Source organism: Aspergillus japonicus (genome assembly GCF_003184785.1).
Source record: "Aspergillus japonicus CBS 114.51 unplaced genomic scaffold BO86scaffold_8, whole genome shotgun sequence".
Taxonomy (NCBI): Eukaryota; Fungi; Ascomycota; class Eurotiomycetes; order Eurotiales; family Aspergillaceae; genus Aspergillus; species Aspergillus japonicus.
In genome coordinates, this window is record NW_020291645.1 from 738,645 (window position 1) to 754,923 (window position 16,279).

A 16,279-nucleotide genomic window follows, 5' to 3' on the forward strand; every position below is an offset into this window, starting at 1 on the left:
GCGTGGGCACGCAGAGGGGGGAGGGGGGCAGCATTCCAAGCTGACTGCGGCACCGTGGACGTGGAGAGATGTGGATATACGCATTGGCGCAATTAGCGGGTGGGGGGAAAGCAAGAGTGGGTGGAAAGGCAGCAAGATTACCTAGTACAGTAGCCACTTCCAGATAGAGATCAACGGGCAGGACCACTGGTTCGTCCGTAAATTCTTCAAGAGAAAAAAACGATTCAAGTGGCCAACCCTCGAGTGCAGGAGCAGTGGCAGTGACAGTGACAGTGACAGGGAAATGTAGGAAAAGAATGATTACTCGCGTACTCCATCTGTGTAGAGCAAGTTGGAGGGTGGCGGCGATGACTAAGGAATCCTGGCTCATTGCGCCAATCAGAGCCCCAGAAATCTTGCAATTCCGCCCGGCCGTCCCTGCACTTGCGGCGGCGGGCAGTGTTCGTTCAATTCGTTCAATTCGTTCAATTCAGTCCAGTCCAGTCCAGACGGTTTAGTCGGGTCTTTCTACCGGCAACTTCTCTCCTCCCATGTCCCATGTCCCATGCATGTCCCATCCACTCTCCTTCATTTCACCCTCTCTCTCCTCTAACTCCTTCCTGCCTACCCTTAGTTACCCTTCCTTACCCTCACCTCCAGTCCTTCTTTAATTCTCTCCGCTAACAATATTCGCCTCTTCACCTCTTCTTCCTCCTTTTCATTCCACTCCCGCTCACCTCTCGAATCCCCCATTCCCCCGCATTATCTCCCATTAAACTCGTCTTTACTCTCTACTTCTTTTACCCTTCTTTTTTTTTCTTTTTGCCAGATCCAGTTAGTCAGTAACCAGTTAGATCATACCTTATCTAGGGCGGATTGGATCATCACCTTCCTCCAATCTCCGAACCCACCCTTCTTTGTCACCACTTCTGTCGCGGATTCCTCAGGCTTCCCGCCTCCCCTGCTCTCTATGTCTCAGGAGGTGGGCAATCATTAAGTCCTTGCAGAGTTGCACTCGATGTTACAAAACATCTTCTGAGCTTTTCTGGTGATCATTTTGCACTTCCACTCAGCGTGCTCGACTCAATTGTGGTCAATTCCTGCCATTTGCATCACGCCAGCCACTTCTGATTCCCCGCCCGCCTCTCGATCGCGGCGACAGTGTCGCTCCGCTCTCGAGTCGCCATGCTTCTCAAACCCGCGACACCGCTTACTATCCTCCTGCTGATCGCATTTGTTCTTCTCCTCATCTCCGTCATCTCGACTCCGATTGTCAAAAGCATACCCTTAGCGACTTTCGAGAATGTTGATTATGGTGTTTTCGGTTACTGCAAAGGTGACCAGTGTACCAGCATCCATGTTGGCTATGCCGACGGTTCGTTGCCTTTTCTCTTCTGCCCGGCGCATTCTTGCCCTTCCTCTTAGACCGGTCTTCATATGGTTGTTGCTTACGGAAACTCACGACTGGTGTTACAGATAACATTATTACGACCAACACAAGCAGCAGCGAATTCAATATCCCGCCCAGCACTCGGAAGTCGCTTTCAGCCATCTTGATTGTCCACCCCATCGCAGCCTTTCTCACGCTCATTTGTCTTTGCCTGGCGGCAGCAGCACACTTTCACGCCCCGTCGCATTCGCCACGATATCTCCTGGCACTGTTAATTCTACTCCTCCCCACGCTGCTCGTGTCTCTTTTAGCTTTCCTCGTCGACATCTTATTGTTTGTTCCGCATCTCAAATGGGGAGGATGGATTGTGCTTGTGGCCACCATTCTGCTTGTTACTTGCGGGGTGGTCACATGTGCCATGCGCCGGACACTGGTGAGCCGCAAGGCGAGGAAGAGGCGCATCGCAGAGAATGCTGAAATGAGCGGGGAGAATTTTTACAATCGTCAGAATGCCGCGGCAGCAGCAGGAGGCTTGAGTCAGCCTGAGAGCTTCAATGTCGATGTCAAGGAGCCGGTTGTTACTGGTTCGCCTCCTACCTCTGATGTTGGACCCACATTCACTACATTCCGTACAACAACCCATGACAGCGACGATGATCGCACCCCTTTGAACGCTCGGAATACCCCTAGTGATGCTGCATTGCCCACTGGTGCATATGCCAATATGCGCGGTGATGTAATAGCCTACGATGCCCCACCGGATCACATCGAAAGCGCTCCTCCTTCTGTCCAAGGACCCGGGCCGCGGATGCGCCCCGGACCTCCCGATGCTCGACTGCGCAATCAGTATTCCGACGGCAGTATGGGCTCGCGACGAGGTCCCCCTCCTCCAGGATCTGCCCCACGTGGACGTGGCGGATATGGCCCGCGAGGAGGATACGGCCGGGGAGGTTATTACGGGCCAGGACCACGAGGACCTCCACCGGGCGGGCCGATGAGAGGTGGACATCCAGGAGCGATGGGTCGAGGTTATCGAGGACCCCCTCAGCCGGGTGGTTATGGTCCCTCGCCAGGGCCTCGGCCGACACCCCCTCCTGAGACTGAGTATGATTACCGCGGTCCAGCACCCTCCGCGGGTGTTCATCGACAGCCATCTCCGGGTCCGATAGGGATGGCCGTATCTGCGGATTATGAGGCGGCTGGACAAGCTATCGAGATGCAGCCGCAGCCAAAACGACTGGGCTCTGCGGATCCTGTGTCGCATGGGGTGACGTCTGATTCCCAGCCGCATGCAGTGTCAACCGATGGATATCCTGAGCCTATAAGCCCTACAAGTCTCTACAGCCGGACACCGTAAGCTATTCCTTTACTCAGATTGATAATGTGTGATTATGTATTCTAACAACCAAACAGTTCGCATAACCACCCGCGCGCTGGCTGGGCGCAAGCAGATGCCCCCGCTCACCACACACCCTCGCCGGCGCATGGCTACGGCTCCACGCGACAACACGCACGTTCGCCTTCAACGGACTATTTTGAAGATGTGGATCCTCGATTTGTGAATCCCAACGAGTCGGCAGTAGCTAACCCACCACGGTTGCCTCCTGCCCTCACACCTGGTGCCATTGGTGAGCGGAAACCGACGGATGAATCGGCTGAGGCCCCTCACTCACCCACTACTAGTGAAGTAAGCCACTTCACTTCCATCTCCCAACGGCCTATCAATCCTCGCTGGCGACCACCGCCTGTTCCGGCTCAACAGAAGCATGATGTGCTGCTGGAGAACAACCCGGACTTTGACCTTCAGGCGGGTGCCGGGCGAGGAGGGCTTGCCGGAGTAGGAAGTCGGATGCCGCCCCTGTCAATACCTCGAGACGCCTCAAGATACCCCCTTCCATGAACATAATCTTTAATTCCGCGTTACACCATTGCCTCATTCTTTGCGATTGTCCGAATACGGGTCATCCGGGGACTTGGGATACCTGTCGCTGGACGGGATCTTCTCTGGGGCTGATGAACCCTTGTGTCATGTCCGCGCAGCATGGCACCTGCATATAAGCGCACTGCGTCTGTAGCTACGATCACTATGATTTGACATCGAAAAACACCAGATGTACATCACATCCAACAAAGGGAACCTGATACCGTACGGACTGCTGTTAGTTTTATGACTGTTATGTTAGTCTCATAGGCATGATCACTATGTTATGTTTTCATGATACCATCATGGTTTGCGACCCACCATACTCGATGAGGGTTGGGGGAATCATCCGATCCATAACTCTCTTCTTTGGGCACTGCGTAGATAACGGGGAGGTGCAAGGGTGATTGTCCCATGTGATGTCTGTCTCAACTTAATCTTGTCCGTGACATCATGAAAGGAGTCATCAACCGGCATTCCAGGCATCTTGGCTACCTTTCTGCCTGAGAGCCTTGGTGCAGATCTTCTTGCGGAAAAGAGTGCCAAGAATGGATATCAAACTGCCCAGCGTGGCTCAGCACCTGAAGAATCCGAGCTGCACGGTCATTGGTGGTCGAGCTCATTGCAGATCAAACTCCAATTCCGCGCCAGAGTTGCGTTCTATCGTCCTATTGCATGAGAGATCGCAAAGGACCAAAGAAAAAGAAAAGAAGAAGCAGAAATACGCAGGGTTCTGAGTACTTGGGAACGAGATTATCGTGAGCCCTTCCGCCACTGTCTCAACTGTCTCGTGACTTGTCCCAACAGAGCATTGCTGACAGGCCAAGTGTCTCGTTTTCGGCATCTAGATGATTGATGTCTGCATCTTTTCGAATGAGAAAACGGAACGCTTCCGAACAACTCGTATCTGCCAAGATCCCGCTGGCTGTCCCGGTCAGCTTTTGGTGAAACTCTCTTGCGCTGGATCTTGGCTTATCGTGATCGACATATGTCTAGAGCCTCCCGGCGGCTTGGAGGCCATCCACGGAGCCAAGTTACAAGCCTGTGCCAAGGGTTTGCCAAGCGGCTCCCTCTGGCAGGCGATGTGATATATCCAATATCATGCAGACTGAGACCCGAGTTTGCTGTCGCCTGATTGCTTTGGACATGGCATATCCATCTCCAACCCCATGTGTCGCGCCAGGATGATGCGGATATGCGATGGACATTGGGCTGATATCTGAAACCGCTGCTTCGGCGGTGTACCACGACATCCGCGGCTTCTGGTAGGCATGCGTCTCTCCAGACGAAAATATCACGGACACATGGTTGCACTGGCTCTTATCAGTGCCTTGGCGTGGAGGCAGTATGGTGGGGATGGCAAACTTTGTACGAAAGGCGGCTGTATATAGGGATGGCCATGGTTTGGCTCCAAGGATGAAGGCGGCAGCTTCTCAATCATTCTCCTCTTCATCGGCGCTGGGTCTCGGTTGCCTGTCTCAGTTCATCATGCATCAATCTCCCGCCGATGACATTCAGCCCGCTCCGGCAGCTGTCACGGCCTATTCCAGACATCTGCAGTTTAGTGAGGACCGAGGTGGCCTTTGGTCCTCAGGCAATAGCACGATTGTCTCCCTTGCTCAGTCGAATGACGACGGAGAGACACCCTTCTATGGCAGAGTAGCGCGTCATCTCCAGGCCGAGATCGATATTGCTTATGCCGATGTACCTTTGATCGTCTGCGGGTTTGTCAGTGGCCTGGTGGACGGACTGTCCTTCAATGCCTGGGGCAGCTTCTCCAGCATGCAAACAGGTATGTATCAACCATGCTCTACTTTGTTTCACATCTCGGATCCCGCAATCGACACGTCACGTTTGTCTCAGCCTCCTAACACCTTGCTGTACAGGCAACACCGTCTTCATCGCCCTCGGGGCCTCAGGGCAACCGAGATACCCCGCCTACCTGTGGGCCAAGTCCCTCATTGCGCTCTGCACCTTCATCGCCAGCAACATCATCTTCATCCAGGCGTCGCGCTTCCTCGGTCCACCCCGCCGTCGCTCCTCCCTGGCCCTCTCCTTTGCGGTTCAGTCGATCTGCCTCTTAGTCGCCGCCCTCCTCGTGGAGCTCAGGGTCGTCTCGCCCCGACCCGAAGACCCGCGTGCGCCCATCCAGTGGATGCAGATTATCCCCATCTCGCTCCTGGCCTTCCAAGCGGGCGGGCAGGTCTGTGCCTCGCGCATCCTGGAGTTCGACGAGATCCCCACGGTGGTGCTGACCAGCCTGCTGTGCGATCTCCTGGTGGACCCGAATCTGCTGGCGCGGAAGAACCCCAAGCGGGACCGTCGGGTCGGGGCGTTCCTGGCCCTGTTCCTGGGTGCCATGACCGCCGGTGGTCTCTCCAAGGTAGCCACCCTAGCGAGCAGCCTGTGGTTTGCCTTTGGGTTGAAAGTCATGATCACCGGGGCGTGGACGGTGTGGAAGACAGAGGGGAGCGGGAGGGGGGGTAAGGGTGGGGGGAGTATAGTTTGATGTTGTTGGTCTGGGTTGCTCTACCTTTTCCTGCTTTCTTCTGTTCATTGGGGAGGTGCTGGCAGGATGTTATGACTTAATGATTTTGCCTTGTATGGCGTTGCGGTTACGATTATGACCCTGGTTGGGGAGATTGTTTTGGCTGGATATGTTTCGTGGGCGTTCCCAGCTTGGTTGGCGCTAGATTGTCATGATTCCTCGGACATGATACCTCGGATCGCATCGGATCAGCTCACGTTCGTTTTTCTTTTGGCCCTTACCCGGGCTACTTCTTCTGGGGGATGAGACATGCCCCTTATTCAGTGAGGATATCACCGGAATCAAGTTTCCTATGTTGTTACTATCCTCAGCCGCCCAGAGTGTGCTACAATCCCATTGGGTACAATACATAGTTCTAGTCGTCGAAATCGCACAATGAGTATTCCACTTTTTACATACGCCTGGAATGGTTCCCTTTTCGTACTGGTATAAGAACTTACTTGTTCAAGTGGTATGTTAGGGGCTGAGCCCGGTAACTTCAGATTAAGCTCGTGGCTCTCTTTCGGTACAGCACCTCTCTTTTGCGGTTCTTGACTACAATAGCCCGCGATGGACAGAACATGGTATTGCTTACTTCCCATTGTACATATCCTTCAATGTCTGCCTTTCGTCATCTTCCGTCTTCTAATAAGACCAAATCAGATCAATCATCTCTCAAGATTAGTAGTGACTGCAATTCTCTACGATCGGTTCGAGGGGGCAGTCCCCGTACTTCCCGGGGTCCAGATACTTACGCGCGGATCCCGCCCGAGAAAATATACCGACTGCACCACACCAATAGATGCATGCCAATGCTAAAATTACAGTGGGACTCCAATGATCTCAAGAACGCGAGGCGCATCGCCTACAGCGACTAGCCCATTCTTCCAGGACTAGTCCACAGTCCTCGGTAGATACGTGCCAGATCCTCCCGCCACTGACGCAGTTCACCCTGCTGTAGGGCTGAATAGGCCAGGCCGACAAGACCCACTCTTCCGTCGTTGCTCCAGGCCCCCTCCCTCTCTCCATCGTTGCTTCCTGGCATTCTGGCTGCTGCACGCTGACGACGGGCTTGTCCTACCTAGTTCCTTGACGGTAGTCTTGGTTTGGATGATGCGTCCGTCTTTTTTGGAGGCTATGAGCTTTACTGCGTAGACTAGCTAAAACGCACGTTACTGAGTACGTACTGTACCAGAGAACTTAGAGTTGGGTTGTGGAGTGCGGAAATTAAGCGGCGGGTGGGTGGATCGATTTCAAGGTTGGGCCTGAAAATTGGGGCAGTGGAACCATCCGTATCAACTCAACGGCTGTCGGCCTCGGGAATGCCATGTTTTGGAATGGGATTGTGATACTGTCGGTATATAAGGAAAATGTTGCTCTATGATGTCTTTATACATTGATCAGGTTAGACGAGGTCTTGCAAGGGCTTGAATGACATCGGCAGTGCAGAGAATACAGCAGCAACAGCAGCAACAGCAGCAGCAGCAGCAGCTTTGTCACCGCCACGTAAAAGCCAACTAAAAATACCCCCGTGCCCAGCCACACGCTAAACCCAAACGGGTAAAGAATTTACAGGGCGGGTTGTAAACCGTGAAGAACGCGTAGGCAACAGAGAGAGCCCAGACTTTCAGACAGATAAATACCCTTTCGTTCTTCAGACGCCTTCTGCGGCGCCTCACTCCGACACTGCGTTATAGTCCCGGTTACAAATTACAGAATACCTCTGCGCAAGGAACTGTGTCCCATCCGCCATGGCGCCGTCTTACATGCTCCTCGATCAAAGGTCCGTTCACTCGGCGGGGCCGCATCTGATGAAGCGCGATCTCAGCGTCACCCACGCTCAGGCTGTGACCCTCGGGGTGATGGGTGCATACGTTGTCGTTATCGCTTTGTTGTGGAATCTGCCCTATGTTCGCTGGTCGCTTTGGCCGTTCAAGGTGAGAAATTCCCAGAGGCAAAACGTTGCTGCAATTCTTCTTTCTTTTCTTCTTCTTCTTTCTCGGCTTCTTGCTGACTTGCGACCGGACAAAAAGATGCTCGTCATCGCGTTCCACGAGTTTGGCCACGCCATCACCGCATGCTGCACCGGTGGCCGCGTCAAAAGCATCTCGCTGGATCCGCACGAGGGCGGCGTCACGCACATGTCGGGCGGAATCAGCGCCGTGACCCTGCCCGCCGGCTACCTGGGCTCGTCGATCATCGGATCGCTGTTGATATTCGCCGGGTTCGACATCGTCGCCAGCAAGGTCGCCAGCATCGTCCTGGGGGTGTGCTTCCTGCTCACGCTGTGGTGGGCGCGCAAGGATTGGCTCACGATCGTCACGATTCTGCTGGCGGTGGGACTGCTGGTCGCGTGCTGGTTCATCGCCCATGGCCAGGCGCTGAAATGGGTGGTGGTAAGTTATCCCTTGGGATTGGAAGTTGAGAGGGAGAATTCGCGGCTAATTGGATCTGCACATAGCTCTTCATCGGTGTTATGTCGGCCCTCTATAGCGTCTGGGATATTGTAAGTCTTTGTTGTTTCGTGTTCGAGTCGGCCGTGGTCGTGCAACTGCTTTTCCCCCTTTCATTGCTGATAATCGTGCTCTGTATAGTGTGACGACTTGATCCTTCGCAAAGTGAATACCTCGGACGCCAGCCAGTTCGCAAAGCGGTATGGTGGCTCTTCGCAGTGCTGGGGCGTCCTCTGGTCTTTTATTTCGCTTGCGTTCATCGCGATTGCGATTGTCGCTGCCATTGCGGCGTTCCGTGAGTCGTTCAGCCAGCAGGAGAAGGACTCTCAGCATTTTATCCCGACACGGTGAATTGGACCTGCGCTCGTGTTGCTAATGCAGCTTGATGACTTACGAATTTTGTGTGTGTTGAATACCCCGCTTGAAAGGAACGCTGGCTGTCGTTTGCATGTTGTCATTGTGTTTTCTTCTTTTTGTTAGCGCCTATCCTTGGATCTGCTGGGCAGATGAAAGTAGTTGCGTCTTTATTCTAGATAAGTTAGTCTGAATAAGCTTCAACCATGGCGTGTTCTATCCGCGGTGTCGATACTCTTTTTCCAGGGAAAGGCATCGCAGTCTGATGTCTTGCGAGACTTTACAATACTTTCTCATGCAACAGATAATAGAATTGCTTTAGGGAGTATGATGAATTATCATGAGCGACTTGGAAATTAAGCTGGATGTCGGGCCTAAGTATACCTCACGGATTAAGTTCATCCGTCGGATGGCCAAGGCCTAGCTTGTTTGTCGCGACGGGACCTCGCCCAAAATATATCCGCAAACCCGACCTCATCAACATCCTCATCCGCACCTCCCTATCCTACCCAACCCGTCCGGCCAGAATCTCCTATATAACGTGACTGTTGAGCATCATCTTATCTCATACCCACCTAAAATGACCTGACCTCCATCAGACTCCATCCTAGCCAGCAATGGTGAGCTCCAACACCCCCCAAAACATCCCGCTAGCTGTCCGGGGCGAGACGCCCAAAACCCCGTCCTGCGTGGTCTGCAACAGGCGCAAAGTCCGATGTGATCGTCAGGACCCTTGCTCCGCGTGCGCCAAGAATGGAATTGAATGCGTCTACCGGGCACATGCGCCTCCACGACGGCGGAAGAGGCGTCCCTCTGACGAGGCCCATCGTCCGGACAGTCCACGGCGCCCCCGACGTTCCAGACAAACCACGGGCTCGTCTGGCCCTGGGGGTGATACCCGCGGACTGCTCTCGCCAATGGCTACGTCTAACACTTCTCTTGCGTCTAATCGGAACGATCAGGGTATGTTGATTGCAGAAGGGGGGAAGTCGGTCTATGTTGATGGGTATGTTTGCTCGTGTGTAGCAGATGCTAGATGCCTCGGGGTGGATCAGCTGACTGGTCGGTTAGGAATATGTGGTCGAGTATCCGCACTGAGGTATGGAATGATCAAACTTTTCTGGAGCCATTTCTTCACAATTTGAGAATGGGTGCTAAATTGTCCTAGCTGCCCTCCGCGGAGGACGTGCTACGCGATGCGTCCGTCTACAGTGATTCGGACCAATCGCTAGAGGGAACAGGCGATGATTCCTCTCTCATTCTAGGTGCACGCACAAAGACGCAGATCACGGACTTACATCCCGCGCCGTTGCATATCTTCAAGCTCTGGCAGGTCTTTCTGGAGAACGTGCACCCCTTGATCAAGATCCTGCATGGGCCCACAGTTCAGCAGCAGATCATCGATGCCACCGGGGATTTGCGCGCCATGCCCAAAGGGCTCGAGGCGCTTATGTTCTGTATATACTGTATTGCGCTGATCTCGATGACCGCGCCTGACGTTCAGAAGGCTTTCGGAGACAGCAAGGTCGCCCTCCTGTCTCGCTTCCGTCGTGGTGCTCGGCTTGCTTTGGCGAATGCTGGCATTCTGCGGACGTCGGATGTTGTGGTTCTTCAGGCCTTTCTGTTGTATTTGGTACGTGTTTGTTCTTGGAGATGTATGGAATCAGGGACGGAGCTCCGCTTTCTGCTTTGAAGCCCGTATTTAAAGTCGGCTCGGTTATATGTCTGACAGTGGCTTATAGCTTTCGATGCGAGCATTCTCTGATCCACAGTCCATCTGGTCTCTATGCGGTGTTGCTATCCGTGTGGCACAGCGTATTGGACTCCACCGAGATGGATCCCACCATGGCCTTTCTGTCTTCGAGACCGAGATGCGTCGACGCCTCTGGCTTCAGCTAAATATATTAGACGCTACCACGGCACAGCTCACAGGCATTGCTGCCCAGACATCCCTGATGGCTGCCGATGTGCAGCGTCCGGCCAATGTGAACGACTGCGATCTAGACCCGCGGATGACGGAAAGGCCTCGTGAGCATAGGGGAGCGACCGAAATGATCTTCTGCCTGGCCCGCTGTGAATTTGGCGAGTGGCTTAATCGATGGTCCGGAAAGCCAGGCCCCTTACTAGCAGGCCAAAGCTTCTTGAGCGATTCTGCCACCTCACTAGCTGAGAAGGATCGGGCGATTGATGAGCTTGGCCAGATCTACGAGACGAAATACTTGAAATACTGTGACACCTCGATCCCGTTGCACCAGATGACTACCATCGTGATCCATGCGATCACATCTCTGCTCCGGTTTTCTGCACATCACCCTCGCCAACACGCTGAACGGGGAAGCCATAACTCACAGTCTGATCGAGACCGGATCTTCGCAAATTGCGTACGCATGGCAGAAAACTGTGATCTCGTGCAGACGAGCCATATCACCCAGCGGTATAATTGGCATGTGGAGAATCATATTCCCTGGACACCACTGATACACATGCTCTATGAGTTACGGAATCGCGTTGATAGGGAGGTGTCGGACAGGGCGTGGTTCCTCATCGATCGGATCTGCAGTCGACATTTCCGCGATTTGAAGGGGCGACAACAGAGGATAGCGTTCAATGTGGCTTTGCAGAACTTGATCCTAAAGTCTTGGAAGGCACATGCAGCGGAGCGGGCTCGTTGCAACAGGCCTCCTCTTCCATGCCCTGCTATTGTGTCTACAATCTGCGACATGCAGGGCAAGCAGCAATTGGCCGCTGACGACATCAGTGCGGAAATCTCCTACGAAGAAGCTCCGATAGGCATTGGCAGCCGAAATCAAGATCAGCTCGTCGGGGAAGCCTTTCCTAATGAACAGGGACTCGAGACGCTTGATCTGGACCAGGCCAGCAATTTCAGCTCCATGGATTGGACGCAGTGGGATCAGTTGCTTGAGGATTTCCAGCACCAGTACACGAAAGATGGCGAACCCCACTGCAACGTATATGAATAAGGGTCGCCACTGTTTCAGCGCGCGAGACATGGTGTCCACAGTGACGATATCGTACTCCACTCAATCACGTTTCGGGTCGATGGGTGGGATCGGAGTACACATTGTTGCGCTTGTTGTGTTTTGTATATGGCTTGTTGCGAGCCGCTGCAAACATAATTTGAGGCCGGTCTCGCCTCAATTTCAGCACCGGTACAACTCAACGCAGTATTTCGTATCCTTGATTCCTTCTTGAGTCAATGTGACACATTTGGCGAAAGTGGTGATCCAAGCGCGAGTCGGGTCCACCAAGCGAAGATCGGACCCGTATCTGATTTCATCCGGCTAAGCATTTCCCCAAGAGGCAGATGGAGCAGCTGAATAATCATAACCTCAATCCTGCCCTTCAAAAATGAGCGTCAAGCGGACTTCTCGAACCTCAATTGATTAAGACACTCTCGATGGTCTTGGCTCCTGTTGACAATGAGCCATTTCCTTGAACACCTGCGCCAAGTTGTGCGGCAAGCCAGACGGCATCCGTCGTCCCAGCGGCCAAGAAAGTCCCCTATGTAACTCGCAGACCCATATGTCAACAAATAACTCGTTACACCCGCTGACTTAAAACATAGAAACTCAAAGCCCGCGGGGAACACTCGCACGGCCTGGGAGAAGCTTCCCGTGGATGTTCTAGTGAAGATCCTGGTACAGTGCGAACTGGAAGAGATCCATTCCTTCTCGGCTACATGCCGCCTCCTACACCAGCGGGTCTATCACGATGAGGCTGCTATCGCAAAAGCTTATCTCCAACATCGGAGGCGAGAGGATCCATACCACCTTCAAGGGCGTCGAGAACCCAGCGTCGCCATCGGTGACGACCTCACCTTCATATCCGATCTCTTCCCGCCGCCGCCTCCCCACTACACCCCGAGCGGCACGCTGGAAGAATCGCCCGACTACTCGTTCGGCTACCTGACCGATCTCACGCGGTGCTGGCGAACCTGCGTGCGGCTGTCCTTCTACCTTGCCGAATACCTGGTGCAGCATTACCTCGAGACCGACCCCACGGCGCGGGAGCTATGGGCCTCCTCCAAAACAGAGAAGGAGTTCGTCTACAGCAAGGGCGTCGGCGCACTGCAAGCCCGCCTGCTCCCTTCCATGTATGCCCTCACTCATCTGTGGTTATGTCCAAGGCTAACCGGCCACACCCCAGAACCTACCTCGTCTACTTCCTGGAATCCTGCGCCGACACCACTACCCCGACGCACTCCCTGGACTGCCAGGAACGCATCCTCCAAGAACCCCCGTTCACCGACCCGGACGTCCTGCTCTCCACCCACCACACCATGCACACCCTCATCCACACCGTCCGCCACCTCATGGCCCCGGATATCCCCTACACCTCCTCCCAAACCTGGGTCAGTCTCCTGCTCACCACCTCCACCCTCGAACGCACCGTGGATCTCTTTGTCGCCGTCGCGGCCGATTCCACCGAGCAGCAGCAGCAGCAAGACCCCAGGAAAAAGAAGGAGAAGCCTGATCACGACCACCGCCACCGCCAACAGCACCACCACAGCCACGAACCCCACCACCACAACCAAGCCCATGAACATCCACCTCCCCAACCACAACCACAATCACAACCCCACCAATTACCCCACAGAACCTCCCCAACCACAACGACAACCCACTGGTCCCACCGCATGGACTTCCTGTGGCACATGCGCCGCGACTACGGCGACTACCTGGCGGCGCTGGTGGGTGACGGCCACGACGATCCCCCGGACACCGGCCACTCGGGGATGGTGCCCCGGCTGCAGGAGATCTGGTTCGCGGCGGCGGAGCGCAAGATCCGTGAAAGGGGGCTGGCGGCGCACGCGGCCGAGGTGGTGGGCGTTTTGCATGGTGGGGGCCCGCGCTTGGGGTGTGCGGGTTGTTTGTAGGTCAGTCGGTTGTTTTCGGTTCCAGGTTTGGGGCGGCTGATTCTTGGTTGTTCGTGGGGATGTACTGTACATGTTATACCTCCCTCCAGTGTAGGACATGGAGTGTGCTGTGCCTGTACGCTGTGTATACTTATATATCCTCGATGTTGTGTTATAGCCTATATGTACTGTGTATACATCGATGCTCTGACCCGTACCTCAAGCGGGAACGCATCCTGACGAAAAATCTCCTATTCCAATTCCTCAACTCTAAACGGGAATCATTGAATAGCGTGGGTTGTAGGTGACCATTGAATCTAATTCCCGGACAGTCAACGACAACAACAACAACAACAACACTCGTGAACCTATTATGCACATGAACTCATGCTTGCGCTGCAGTGGTCAAGCACGATGAGAAGGAGGAAACTTGGGGGGAGGGAATTGGTAGTAGTGACATGGGCACTTGGCAGAAATCACAATCCAGGTTTTTTTTTTTCACATAGAAAAATCTAGCCATGGCCAAAAGGGTTGGATAAAAAGGGGGCGAAGCCTGCGGTTCGCGGCAGGCCATGCACTCACGCAGATCACAAAGGAAATGGTGTAACAGAAGAAAAAAATAAGGAAGAAGGTGGGCTACATGATTTCGTTCAGGCACCGCGAGATACGAACATGGACCTGGTATTATTACATTATGTTGAGGGGTCGAAGGGGAAGAGGTGGTTCGTGGTTGAGTTTGGGGCCAAGGGGCAGGGGAAGGGCGTCTTTATCCCGATATTAACACCCAGAGGAGGAAGAAGATCTGATTGATGGGTTAGTTAGTTCCGTGTCCTTTGTTGCAGCCAAAGGTCCAATCCAAGCAGAGGGGGCCTTACCATGAGAATGCCAAACATCTTGGCGATCAGCCAGCGGTTGCCGGAGACCCGCGTCCAGTACTTCATCAGCTCGCGCTGCGCGCCCTGCACGTTGTCCACCACGTCCTCCGTGTTGGCGTCGATGCGCTGGATCATCTCCGACTGCTCGCTGACCATCTGGGCCAGCTGCCCGAAGATCCCGCCGAGCTCGCTGATCGTCCGCTCGATCGCCTCGATCGCCTCGCCGCGGCCCTGGATGTAGGCGTTGTTCGTCTGCGCCTCCTCCATCACGAGGAGCTGCTGGTCCGAGTGGATCGACGGCCGGCCCAGCGGCGACGGGTTTGTGGGTTCCAGGGTCAGAAGGTCGGCACCGCCGCCACCGCCGCCGCCGCCACCGCCGGGCTGGGGCGTCCGCCGGCCGGAGGGATTGTAAAGCGGGGAGTCGGAGCGCTGGGGGTCGAGGGCCGTGTGGGACTTTTGCGAGACGGAGGAGACGAAGTTCTCGGTGCGCGAGCGCGATGCTTGGATGTTCTTCGTGCGCACTTCGAGGACGTCCTTGAAGTTGGCGCCCACGTCGGCCAGTTTGCCTTGCAGCATCACGACCACCTGCGTTCATCGTTAGTCTCGTAGCGCGGGCCTTTCGCTTCTGGGACATACATTATCATTATGCTCGCCTTCCTGGTCCGCTTTGGAGCGGGTGTTCTTCGGATGTTGGGAGAGGGTGAGCGCTTGCAACGAGGCGATCTGTTGGTTCAGGGAAGCGAGATCTTGCTTGATGACATAGGTCAATTCGGAGATCTCGACCGGTCTGTCGTCGAAGAGGGTCTTGCGTTTTGCCACTAACACCCAAGATTCTCAAGTCAGCCTTTGCCAAGTGAGTATTCGAGGTTTCGGGGAGGGGGCCTCACACTCAGCCAGCCGTTGCAACTTGGCGGTCGTCGCCGTGATCCCGCGTCCGATCTCCACGGCTCTCCGCGCAAACTCCGACCGTCGCTTCCCCGGGTGTTGTGCATCGGCGGACCCATTGGCTTGTCGACGCTGCGCATCGGACAGAAGGGCCTGGCGCTGAGGGCCGGCTTTACTGGAGGCTAGGCGTTTCTGGGCCTGGCCGAGAATGGCGTGGAACTCGCCCGTGCGATCCTGGATGGACGGGCCGGCCATTGTGCGGGTGAGGGTCGTTCGTTGGGTGGTGGTGGTGGAGGACGGGAGGTGGAGGAGGACGGGGAAGAGGACGGGGAGGTCGATTGAGCGAAGATGCGATGGACGTGAGCCGTAAGCGAGGCACAATCACTATACGCCGAAGAGGGTCGAAAGGATGCCAATCGCCGAATCTAGAACCAACGGTCGGGTGCGGTGCGGTGCGGTGCGATGGGGAGGGGATCGATTATACGGCACGGAGTCCAGACTAATCGATAAGGAGGCAGGCAACTGGAGACGTGTCCGTTTGTTTCGTCGTGCGGAGATAGTGGAGAGAGATAGAGAGATAGTGAGAGCACGTTATGTGGGTGGGGAGAGGGGAAGAAGGAAGGAGGAGCGGAGAGTCAGTGTGTTGACAGGAAAAGAAGCGGAATTACAAGATCGTCATGGTAGGCAATCCAGAGCGATGATGAACGAGAGGAATGGAGAGAAGACGAAAGCGGCAATGCAGCAGATTCACCAACTGGTCAGTTACAGTAGGATCATTTAGGACTAGTGGCCAGCCCAGCCACGTGCACACACCAGCCACCCCACATCGGCACTAGCCACTGCACTAGCCACCAGGCTCCACACCAGCCACAGGTTATCCATTTTGGGCCGGTAGGCGGCCATCAAAGCAGCCAATTACCGTTGAGGTTGGGTGGAATCAGGGGCAGTATCGATACCTTATACCTTATACTCTCTACTCTCTACTCTCTCTTCCTTGTGATCTGTACTTCCCAACCACC

At 54.6% G+C, this 16,279-nt stretch overlaps 6 protein-coding genes across 6 annotated transcripts; 5 read left to right on the forward strand and 1 right to left on the reverse strand.

Moving 5' to 3' along the window:
• Window positions 1-1,164: 1,164 nt before the first annotated feature.
• On the forward strand, window positions 1,165-3,269 carry BO86DRAFT_376973 (putative pH signal transduction protein PalI; the record flags this gene model as incomplete). Its single annotated transcript, XM_025670564.1, has 3 exons — window positions 1,165-1,354; window positions 1,456-2,722; window positions 2,783-3,269. The coding sequence occupies 3 exons, from the start codon at window positions 1,165-1,167 to the stop codon at window positions 3,267-3,269; spliced, it is 1,944 nt and encodes a 647-aa protein (XP_025530690.1).
• Window positions 3,270-4,778: 1,509 nt separating this feature from the next.
• BO86DRAFT_306045 (YoaK family protein) lies at window positions 4,779-5,799 on the forward strand (the record flags this gene model as incomplete). Its single annotated transcript, XM_025667678.1, has 2 exons — window positions 4,779-5,082; window positions 5,177-5,799. 2 exons carry the CDS (start codon window positions 4,779-4,781, stop codon window positions 5,797-5,799), a joined length of 927 nt encoding a protein of 308 aa, XP_025530691.1.
• A 1,652-nt stretch (window positions 5,800-7,451) lies between these two features.
• BO86DRAFT_407717 (M50 family metallopeptidase) lies at window positions 7,452-8,947 on the forward strand. The gene is made up of 4 exons (XM_025674294.1): window positions 7,452-7,754; window positions 7,851-8,213; window positions 8,279-8,323; window positions 8,412-8,947. Exons 1-4 carry the CDS (start codon window positions 7,569-7,571, stop codon window positions 8,619-8,621), a joined length of 804 nt encoding a protein of 267 aa, XP_025530692.1. The 5' UTR covers window positions 7,452-7,568; the 3' UTR covers window positions 8,622-8,947.
• Window positions 8,948-9,241: 294 nt separating this feature from the next.
• BO86DRAFT_397043 (uncharacterized protein) lies at window positions 9,242-11,605 on the forward strand (the record flags this gene model as incomplete). Its single annotated transcript, XM_025673458.1, has 4 exons — window positions 9,242-9,630; window positions 9,696-9,723; window positions 9,793-10,257; window positions 10,367-11,605. The coding sequence occupies 4 exons, from the start codon at window positions 9,242-9,244 to the stop codon at window positions 11,603-11,605; spliced, it is 2,121 nt and encodes a 706-aa protein (XP_025530693.1).
• A 230-nt stretch (window positions 11,606-11,835) lies between these two features.
• BO86DRAFT_231155 (F-box protein) lies at window positions 11,836-13,703 on the forward strand. The gene is made up of 3 exons (XM_025667009.1): window positions 11,836-12,150; window positions 12,211-12,738; window positions 12,792-13,703. Exons 1-3 carry the CDS (start codon window positions 12,065-12,067, stop codon window positions 13,519-13,521), a joined length of 1,344 nt encoding a protein of 447 aa, XP_025530694.1. The 5' UTR covers window positions 11,836-12,064; the 3' UTR covers window positions 13,522-13,703.
• Window positions 13,704-14,170: 467 nt separating this feature from the next.
• BO86DRAFT_231170 (t-SNARE syntaxin) lies at window positions 14,171-15,774 on the reverse strand. The gene is made up of 4 exons (XM_025667010.1): window positions 15,263-15,774; window positions 15,012-15,193; window positions 14,376-14,960; window positions 14,171-14,302 (listed from the first exon to the last, which is right to left on the reverse strand). The coding sequence occupies exons 1-4, from the start codon at window positions 15,513-15,515 to the stop codon at window positions 14,267-14,269; spliced, it is 1,056 nt and encodes a 351-aa protein (XP_025530695.1). The 5' UTR covers window positions 15,516-15,774; the 3' UTR covers window positions 14,171-14,266.
• Between the last annotated feature and the right edge of the window lie 505 nt (window positions 15,775-16,279).